At 43.3% G+C, this 10,521-nt stretch overlaps 1 protein-coding gene across 3 annotated transcripts in view; it reads right to left on the bottom strand.

The window, feature by feature from the left end:
- Positions 1-9,959, bottom strand: part of KIZ (kizuna centrosomal protein) — a 176,680-nt gene extending 166,721 nt beyond the window's left edge. For all 3 annotated transcript variants that reach the window (XR_002824100.1, XM_012555584.2, XM_023731397.1), the window contains exons 1-2: positions 9,821-9,959; positions 5,168-5,230 (exon numbers count right to left, since the gene is read on the bottom strand). Coding sequence is in view for 2 of the 3 variants with exons in the window: in XM_012555584.2 (XP_012411038.1) it covers positions 5,168-5,230; positions 9,821-9,909 (152 nt within the window). In the remaining variant the exon portion in view is untranslated. The remainder of the gene's footprint in view (positions 1-5,167; positions 5,231-9,820) is intronic.
- Between the last annotated feature and the right edge of the window lie 562 nt (positions 9,960-10,521).

Below are 10,521 nucleotides of genomic sequence, written 5' to 3' on the forward strand. Positions count from 1 at the left end.
TTTTTTTTTTTTTTTTTTATAAAATACTTCTTCAATTTCTCCTTTTGTTATGGGTTTATTTAGTTTTTCTACCTTGGTTTGTGTTTGTTTAGGTAGGTAGTGTGTTTCTAGCTAACCTTTATTATTTCCTTTCTTCTGGTGCCCAAGGGCTTCTTTTCCTGTTCTCTATTTGTTTGAGTTGTAGGGTTAATGTTTTGATTTTAGCCCTTTCTTCTTTTTGGATGTGTGCATTTATTGCTATAAATTGACCTCAGAGGACTGCTTTTGCTGTGTCCCAAAGGTTCTGGTAAGATGTGTTTTCATTCTCATTTGATTCTATGAATTTCTTTATTCTGTCCTTGATTTCTTCTGTAACCCAGTAGTTTTTAAGCAAGGTGTTGTTCAGTTTCCATGTATTTGATTTTTTTCCTTGGTGTTTGTGTTACTGATTTCTACTTTTATGGCTTTATGGTCAGAAAAGATGCTTTCTAATATTTCGATGTTTTGGATTCTGTTAAGGCTTGCTTTGTGGCCTAAAATGTAGTCTCTTCTGGAGAATGTTCCATATGCATTGGAAAAGAATGTATACTTGGCTGCTGTCGGGTGGAGTGTTCTGTATATGTCTATGAGGTTAAGTTGATGGACTATGGCATTTAGAGCTTCCGAGTCTTTATTGACTTTCTTTCTAGATGTTCTGTCACTGGGTGCATATATATTTATTAGGATTATGTCCTCCTGGTGTATTGACCCTTTAATCATTATACAGTGTCCTCCTTATCCTCTGTGGTGGATTTTGCTTTAAAGTCTATTTTGTCAGAGATTAATATTGCCACTCTTGCTCTTTTTTGGTTGTTGTTTGCTTGATATATTCTTTTCCATCCTTTGAGTTTTAGTTTGTGTCTTTGAGTCTAAGGTGTGTCTCTTGTAGGCAGCATATAGATGGATTGTGGTGTTTTTTTTTTAATCCATTCTGCCACTCTTTGTCTCTTTATTGGTGCATATAGTCCATTTACATTCAGTGTAATTAATGATAGGTATGAGTTCACTGCTGTCATTTTGATTTTGTTGCTGTTGACAGTTTCTTTGCTGCTCTTAATTTTCTGTGCTGAGTCATTTTTCTTTGTGTATTTTTTTTCATTTTTGTTGACTTTGTGTTTGCTGAGTCTTTATGCTTTTCTTCTTTATTTTGATGGGTAGATTTGTTAGCTTTCTTTGTGGTTACCTTAAAGTTTACCTTTGTTTTTCTAAGTTTAAACCGATTTTTTATTTCCTACCCATACGGAAGTTCTATGACTATACTATTTATTCCCACTTTTTTAATAAACGTTTGTTTAATAAAACGTTGTCATCGTTTACATATTGACGTCTGTTTCCCTACTTTCAGTGTTTTAGCTTTGACTTGTTTTTACAACTTCCCTATCTGGTTGATAACTGGTTGTTCTGTCCTGTGTTCTAGTCTTGGTTGTTGTCTGATATTATTGGTTCTCTAACCAGAGAACTTCTTTTAATATTTCTTCTAATTTTTGTTTGGTTCTTACAAATTCCCTTAACTTTTATTTATCTGGAAATACCCTAATTTTGCCATCGTATTTGAGAGAGTTTCACTGAAGATATAATTCTTGGCTGGCAATTTTTGTTCTTCAAGACTTTATATATGTCATCCCATTGCCTTCTTGCCTGCATGTTTTCTGCTGAGTAGTCAGAACTTAGTCTTACTGGTTCTCCTTTGTAGGTGACTTTTTGTTTATTCCTAGATGCTCTTAAAATTCTCTTTATCTTTGGTTTTGGCAAGTCAGACTGTATGTCTTGGTGACTTTCTTTTGGGATCTATCCCGTGTGGTGTTCATTGAGCTTCTTGGATAGATACCTTCTCATCTTTCGTGATATCACGGAAGTTTTCTAAAAGCAAATCTTCAACAATTCTCTCTGTGTTTTCTGTTATCCCCTCCTGTTCTGGTACCTCAATCACTCATAGGTTTTTCCTCTTGATAGTGTCCACATAATTCATAGGCTTTCTTCACTTTTTTAAATTCTTTTATCTGATTTTTTCAAATAAATTGGTGTCAAGGGATTTATCTTCAATCTCATTAATTCTAACTTCCATTGCCTCAATTCTGCTCCTATGACCCTCTATTGAGTTGTCTTTCTGAAATTTTATTGTTAATCTTTTGGATTTCTAGTTGCTGTCTATTGTTTCTAGCAGACTGTTAAATATGTCATTCTGTTCTTGCATTGGTTTCCTAAATTCTTCTATTGCTTTGTCTGTGTGTTCCTTGGCTTGGCCTGAGTTTTGCCTGATCTCCTTCTTGATCTCTTGGAGAGCTCTGTATATTAATCATTTGAATTCTATCTCAGGTATTTCCATGAACTTATCTTCCTCTGGAAGATTTCCTGGTTCTTTACTTTGGTCGCTTGCTGGAACCATCCTGACCTGCTTCTTTATGTGATTTGATATTGACTGCTGTCTCTGAGTTATCAATAAGTTATTATATTTATTTATTGTATCTTTGTTTACTATGTCCTAGCTTTTTGTTTTGTTTTGTTTTGACATGCCCAAGTAGGCTGGGAGTGTGAGCTACTTTCATTATTGGTGTCTTTGAAGCTCTCATGTCCTGTCTCCAGGTGGTTAGAGCAGCTATCAAGTGTGTGAGTCCAGGAGTCTGTTCACTTTTCTTGTGTGGGTGTGGCACAGGTGTCCAGGTTGTTGGTCACCGAGTGTGTGGCACAGACTCTCACCTACATTCCTAGACGGGCAGGGCTGTGTAGGGGTGTTCAGAGCAGGCACAGGTATCTGGCTGCAGTAGGGGGCTATGTGTGGTACAAGGCAGGGGGCTGATGGCTGCTCCCAGATGCCTGGATGGAGGGCATGTCCTTGTCCCCTTCAGCACATAGAGGGGTGGGTATTGCAGCCGGTCCTTGGACACCTGATGCTGTTGGCTGGAAGGACTGGGAGGCACCAGGAGGCACCACTTATTCTAAGACACCTGTCGTGGGTGGCAACATGGAGTGGGTGGTACCGCCAGTCCTCAGGCCCCTGATGTGGGTGGGTGAGGGCCCTGCTTAATGGGCAGGGCAGGGTCAAATATCATGAATCTGCAACTCCCCCTTGGCTGCTGCAGTTGAAAATAGGCTGCAGGTGTATGCCCTGTTTTATGCTAATGAAGCTATGTGGTGTTGAATCGGCCCACACAGGTCTAGGCAGAGGTAAAGTCTGTGGAACCCTTATGCCACTGCCTAGGCAAAGGGGTAGGGCCTCCTGACACGCCCTGAGTTCCCAGCTTAGGGAGCGTGGTGTTTTTAAAAGCTGAGAGATTGGTTTCGGCACAGATAATCCCGAGTTCCGGCTTAGGAGGCTTGGCAGTTGTTGAATACTGCCGGACTGGTGTCGGAATGGAACGGGTTGCAGGGGTTGGTGAGGGGAAAGAGGCATTTCTCCGCATGAAACTCTCAGAGGGGGAGGGGTTATTTTGTCCCTATGCAGTAGGTTAGACGCTTGCACTTAACTTTCACAAATCCAGGACCACTTCCACTCAGCTCTGGAGGCTTGTGCAGACTCACCGCCACCCGGCCTCATCTGACATGGTGAGACGCACCCCAAATGCTACTACTCGCCTCAGGCTGTACGCACCCGATGACCCAGCCAGCAGCGTGCTGGAAACCTTGCAACTGGCACTTCTTCACTGCTTTCAAATTGTCCTTTCCCCACCACTCAGTCTGACTATTCAGCTTTGTCTTTGATCATCAAGGCTCCTAGATTGTCATATATAATCGATTCACTTGTTTTTTCGGGTCTTGGTTGTAAGAGGAATGACAGGAAGCATCTGACTATTCTGCCATCTTGGCCCCACCTCCACCTGATACTAATTTTAACCAAATTTATTCTTACATTTGATAGTGATTATATTAAATTGCAGTATATCAAATTATTACACTTTAGAAATAAGACTGATTGGGTGAAGAATAAGACAGTACACATTACTGGGGAAGTCAGCACAACTTGACCAGGACAAAGTCATAGAAGCTTCACAGACACATACAAACTCCCTGAGAGACCAAGCTACAGGGCTGAGGCCTGGTGATCATGGTCTCAAGGGACATCTAGCTCAATTGGCATAACATAGTCTACAAAGAAAATGTTCTACATCCAACTGTGGTGAGTAACATCTAGGGTCTTAAAAGCCTATGAGTGGCTATCTAAGATACATCTACGGATCCCACCCCAGCTGCAGCAAAGGAGAATGAAAAAGACCAAAGATACAGGGAAAGATTAGTCCAAAGGACTAACAGACCACTACTACCACAACCTCCACCAGACTGAGCCCAGAACAACTAGATGGTGCCCAGTTACCAGCACCAACTGCTCTGGCAGGGATCACAATAGAGGGTCCTGGACAGAGCTGGAGAAAATTGTAGAACAAAATTCAAATTCACAAAAAAAATTAAAAAAAAAAAAGACCAGACTTGCTGGTCTGACAGAGACTGGGGAAACCCCAAGAGTATGGCCCCTGGACACCTTTTTAACTCAGTACTGAAGTCACTCCTGAGGTTCGCCCTTCAACCAAAGATTAGATAGGTCTATAGAGCCAACAATAACACACATGAGGGATGTGCTTCATAGTTCAATCATGTATGCAAGTTTAATGGGCACACCAGCCCAAAAGCAAAGACGAGAAGGCAGGAAGGGACAGGACAACTGTATGAATGGAAACAGGGAACCTGGGGTGGAGAAGTGGAGAGTGTTGACACATCGCGCGGTTGGCAACCAATGTCACAAAACAATTTGTGCATTAACTGCTTAATGAGAAACTAATTTGCTATGTAAACTTTTGCCTAAATCACAATAAAAATTAAAAAAAAAAAGAAATAGGAGAATGATAAAAGTACTCCAAATATGGTATTTATAACATAAATTAACCCATTGCCATCAAGTCAATACCGACTCATGGCAACCTCATGTGTTACAGAGTAGAACTGTCTTATAGGGTTTTCTTGACTGTAATCTTTATGGAAGCAGCTCACCAGGCCTTTCTTCCAAACAATCACTAGGTGGGTTCAAACTGCCAACCTTTAGGTTAGCAGCCGATGGCAAACTTCTTGTGCTGCCCAGGCTCCTCATAACATAGGATTAAATTTTATAGGTTAGCATATGTAAGCTGGTTTGCAAACCGTCATCACTGTCCCTTCTTACCTGCATGTATCAGACTGACTGTGTTCATAAAGTTTCCTTTCCAAGTCCAATCTCTTCTTTTCACTATATACAGAAAGAAAAATTTTACAAATAATTATATATTCATAAGTTATAGGCAGTCAAATTTAGAACACGATTTTTCAAAATCATGCCTTTGTGGAAGTGCTTCTCTGGTCTCTCCAAGCAGCATAAAATGCCAGCTGTGTTTGAAACTCAAGATACAGAAATACCTGACAGTCACCAGGAAAGTCTAGGAAGGAAAAAAGACACTGATACGATGCAAAAAGAAAAACACTCTCAAAGTAAATGGGGAAATACAGTAGGAGAAGGTCAGGAAGCAAGGTCATTCATTCAGCAAATATCTCTCCAGAGCCTACGGCGAGCCAGGTACCGTTCAAGGTCAGAAGATACAGTGGCGAACAAGTCAGCCAAGGCTCCTGTCCTAGGGCACCTGCCATTGGGGTGAGGGAAGGAAGACATACAATAAATAAATGTAAAATGTATACTTAACTGTAAAATATAATATGGCCAGACTTCTCAGACACAGTGACATTTGAGTGATGAGGGTTCCACCACATCTGAAGGCAATGCTCCCACAAATCTACCCTGGATCAAAGACTGGTAGCTTGCTCTGCTCCCAACCAGATAAGCCCTGGCAGAGCCAGGTGGCTAAGTTAGGAAGCTACCTCTGAAAGCAAACCTGGTCTCACATTTAATAAAGACAGGGTTCCCTAACACTATAACTTTGAACCTGGGGGAATTTCTTTTTATAACTTTGTAACGTTGCCATTATTTGCTGTTTCCCAGAAGGTACTACCAGTAAAGATTTCACTGCCTGTGATGTTCAAGTGAGGGCTGGCAGTAAACTAGAGGAGAGAGTCTGTTTTACCCCATACCCCACCTAAGCAAGAGGTCAGACAACCCCGTCAGTAAAGGAGGTGGCAGCAGCCACAACCAGGACGGGTAGGGGAGTAAAAGGGCTGCACAGGAAGCCATCGCAGTCCCAGAAAGGGTCCTCGGGAGACTAAACCCCAACAGGCTCTGTTCAACCACCACCAAAGTACCAGCCTCAACCTCACTATGTGAGCTAAACCCTACACCCAACCAAAAACCACTGATGCCGAGTCGACTCCGACTCACAGCAACCCCAGAGTTTCCAAGGCTGTAAATCTCTGTGGAAGCTGACTGCCACATCTTTCTCCTGAGGAGCCACCGGTGGTTCTGAACTGCCGACTTTTCAGTTAGCAGTTGATTGCTTTAACTACTGTGCCAGCAGGGCTCTTTAAATCCTTCCCCCCTGTTTTAAATTTCAGACTTAAAATTAGATATTTATCCCAACAAAAAGCCACAGAAAGGCTTATTGGGAAGACCACCTTGAAATTCCTATACAAAAAATATTTCAGAGTCTTTGAAACCCCCAGCCCTGGGATATCTACCCATGTGCCATGGTTTCAGTCACCTACACCCCTCACCTGGACCTTTTGGGGCTTCACACTGGGGTGGGGGGTGCTGTCCAAAACCTACCTGGGTTAGTTTTCTCTTTTAAGTCACTTGTCATTCTATTTTTATCTCAATATTACAACTCTCCACTATCTTCAGCTTTACTCAACTAATATCTTAGCATCAATTATTTCTGGACTATTACGATATCTCTCCCTGAATCAGTGTTAGCATTGAAAAACCTGAGGCTGGTTAATGGGCCGTTTAAAGGGATGGTTTTATATAATTTTAAGAATCAATTCCACTTACATGTTTCTACCATGCTTGTGGCATTATACACACTGTAACAAGTCACTGCATTAGGCTCTTTTAGAATGAATTTATAGACTTTCAAGACAAGGCAGGGAAAACACAGTATATAAAAAGAAAAAAATTAGAATACAAAATTACACTATCTGAGATTACAGCTAAAGCATCTGAACTAGAAATATTCCAGTTACAAAGGGAAGGCCCTGGTCACTGCACCAGCTAACACTGCAATGAGCCACCTCTAAAAGGGCCAATAAAAGGTAAGCTGTTTTCCATGCCCCAAACCTAACCCATTGCCATGGAGTCAATTCCGGCTCATAGGGATCCTACAGGACAGAGTAGAAGTGCCCCACAGGGTTTGCAAGGAGCGGCTGGTGGATTCGAACTGCCAACGTTTTGGTGAGCAGCCGAGCTCTTAACCACTGCACCACCAGCCTGGAAATTTCTGGATTGAGAAAGCAGCTGTGATTACCCAGCGCTGCAGTTTTTGAATGACTCTGGAATTTCAGGAGATAATGGTCCCTGTGTGAACAGCCCTGGTGGTGCAATGGTTAAGCACTCACCTGCTAACCAAAAGGTCGGCAGTTTGAACCCACTAGCTCCTCCATAGGAAGAAGATGTGGCAGTCTGCTTCCATAAAGATTTATAGCCTTGGTAACCCTACGGGGCAGTTCTATTCTGTCCTGTAGGGTAGCTATGAGTCAGAACAGACTCAATGGCAAACGGTTTTTAACAGGTAATCCCTGAGGCTGGTTAAAAAAAAAGTACGTGTAAACACTAAACTACAATACATACAGTGATGTTCTCTTTTTTTGCTTTTCAAACCTGCAGCTTTCAATTTTTTTTTTTTACACTGAGTCCCGTTACTCTAGAAGAGAAAATCTGTGTGACCTTACTTTACATATTAGTCAAGCCCCCTCATGTATGAAGAACTAAGGTTCAAGGAGGCCAAACAACTTGCTCACAGTCACACAACATTTCATGGGCTAGAACGCAGGTTTCCACGTTTCTACTGCAGCCTTCTCTGTATCTAAAGTGATTCGCCTCTATGCTTGTTAACTGCATGCAGACGAGTTAGTTATGAATTCTTAAAATGAAAAATGAATACACACAGCTACAGATTTATACTGACTTAAAAATAAAACCTCCAAATGCAGAGCCATAAATAGGCTATACTTTGACTCAAATTCCTTAAATAAATCTTATCAGCCTCACCTTGCTTAATAGTGAAAGCAGTAAGCGTTAAACATAAAGTGAGTAATAATCATTACATAATTATACCATAATGACTATAAACAGCCAGGTGTTCCTAGCACAAGAAACAAAAATGATAACTCGCAGTTAACCTAGTTGAAAAAGAATGACATTTAAACCAGTAACATTTTAAAATTAAGACTTGGGCTAAACTATAGAAATAACTAAAGACCTGGGGTGGTGGTTCTTCTAACAGAAGAGACACTGAGCCAGAAAGCACTTTAAGTGTACTGAAGCACACAGCAACGTCTTATCTTTTAATTATCAGGTACGTGCAGAAAATTAATATCGTCTCGGAAATATCACACTATCCACTTTTCCTGGTTGGCTGGAAAATGGTCATTACTTACTGGCAATGTCTGCCTATTGGGTTCCACAAGACATTCATAACTCTTAGAAACTAGCTGGCTTTAGGATTTCTTTTATACATTCAACATTTATCAAGTACCTCCTTCCTCAGGTACTCTATTCTGACCTAAAGACCCAACTAGATATGGTTCCTGTCCTCTCTGAATTCTCAATCTGGGCAGAGAGCAAGTCACTTAAGCGGTCACTAAAACTAGGGTGCTATAAGAATACTGAAGTCTCATCCGTTAGGGGCTGGGGGTGATCAACACCTGGGGCAGGGAAGACTCTGAAGGAATGATTTTTTACAAGCTGGAGATGAGGAGACCACTGGGGAGGGCAAGAGGTGACATGTCAGAGAGAAAACAGCATGTCAGAAGGGATTAAGGAGTAAAATATGGCGAGGACAACTGAGGAGGCCTGTTGTAGATGCTCTATAAATATTTGACAAAAATAAATCTAGCATAAAATGAATATAATTCCTTTTAAGAACCACTTACTTCTGCCTTTACTTTACATGTAATTATCAACATTTTAGAAATGTCACACATAGCTCTACTGTACACCAGAATGACTATTCTGTAACTTTTAACACTCATTGTTTTGTTTATCAAAAGATCCAAAAATCTATCGTCTTCCCTGCCAACTAATGAGATCTCCAATTCCAATTAACTTCGCAGCTAAATAAGAGTTTCAACAACTTATCTTTTAAGTGGTTATTTAGAGTAAACTACTTTATAATTTTCTTCCTTTATGGATTCTTAGATCTAGCTGTTTTCGGCGATTCCCGTCTTTAATGTCGTAATCAAAGGCATCATAAATCCTCTGGAAGTTAGACTTTTCCCACTGGACATTTCATCCCTTCCCTGAAAACCTGGCCATTCCCCCACTCCCCATATATGCCTCCTGCATTTAAAAAGAGCATATGTTTGTGAAAACACACAGCGTCTCCCACCTGCATTCCTGGACCTGTCATCACTGATGCAGTGCAGCTGTCAACTGGGATGACAATTTGAAGAGACTGGGGGAGGGGGGCGTGTAAAGGGGACTAGAGAAATTCACAAGGTTTCACTGCGAGTGACAGGCAGGAGAACTCCCGCTCTCAATTCAGTGACGCGGCCACAACCTCAAGCGGGAGGAGGGCTCCAGTGGTTGCTGCTGGGTGTCTCATCTCCCTCCGCCGCCCCCTCCAATACAGGGGGCGTCTCTGCCGGAGAGGAAGCACGGGTGGGGCGAATGGGAAGGAACAGGGCAGAAAACCCTCAGCGCCGGCCGAGTCCCGCCTCCGCCCCCGGTTGGCCGTACCTGTCCCGCAGCCCATGCTGGAGGCGGCCCAGCCTCTCGTAGTAGTCGGGGCTCGCCAGGGGCGCGGACGACGCGGAGGCCCGGTGCATGCTACCGCTGCCGCGCTCACTCTGCGCGCGACCTACGGCGGCCAGGGGACCCGGGTTGACCCAGGCGACGGCCCCACCATGCACCGCGGGTAAACACGGCGCCCGGCCGCCGTGCAGGGGGCGGGGCGGCGGCTGTGGTCGTTAACGGGGCGGGGCGCCGAAGAAGAGCGGGGCGGGCGTCATGCAGGAGGCGGGGCAGCGCGGGGCCTCGTGGATGGGTGGAGCTGGCCGCCTCTCACGCGGCGGGCTGAGGATCCGTGGAGGGTTCGGAGCCCCGAGTTCCCGGACGCAGAGCCTGGGGTCTCCCTCCTCTCACCGTTCACAGTTCGCAGGGAGACCGCACTCCTTCCCCGGGAGGGGGAGCACTCCTTTGAGGCTAAGCCTGACTTGACGGGCTTCCATTATAAACCAGCTCCTGATTCTCGCTGGGTAGAGGATGGGGGCTGGGCGGGAACTATTCTCCATTTTTGTCTTTGGCTTCCAACTATGTTAATTTTGGAAGGTGCATTCTCTTCCGCCTTTCTTCCCTCCCTTCTTCCGAGGATTTACTGAGTTTCAGGCACTGTGCTATGCTTGTTTTTCTACCAGCACTGAAAAACAAAACAAAACTCC

The sequence above is a fragment of the Trichechus manatus genome, unplaced genomic scaffold (genome assembly GCF_000243295.1).
Source record: "Trichechus manatus latirostris isolate Lorelei unplaced genomic scaffold, TriManLat1.0 scaffold00042, whole genome shotgun sequence".
Classification (NCBI taxonomy): domain Eukaryota; kingdom Metazoa; phylum Chordata; class Mammalia; order Sirenia; family Trichechidae; genus Trichechus; species Trichechus manatus.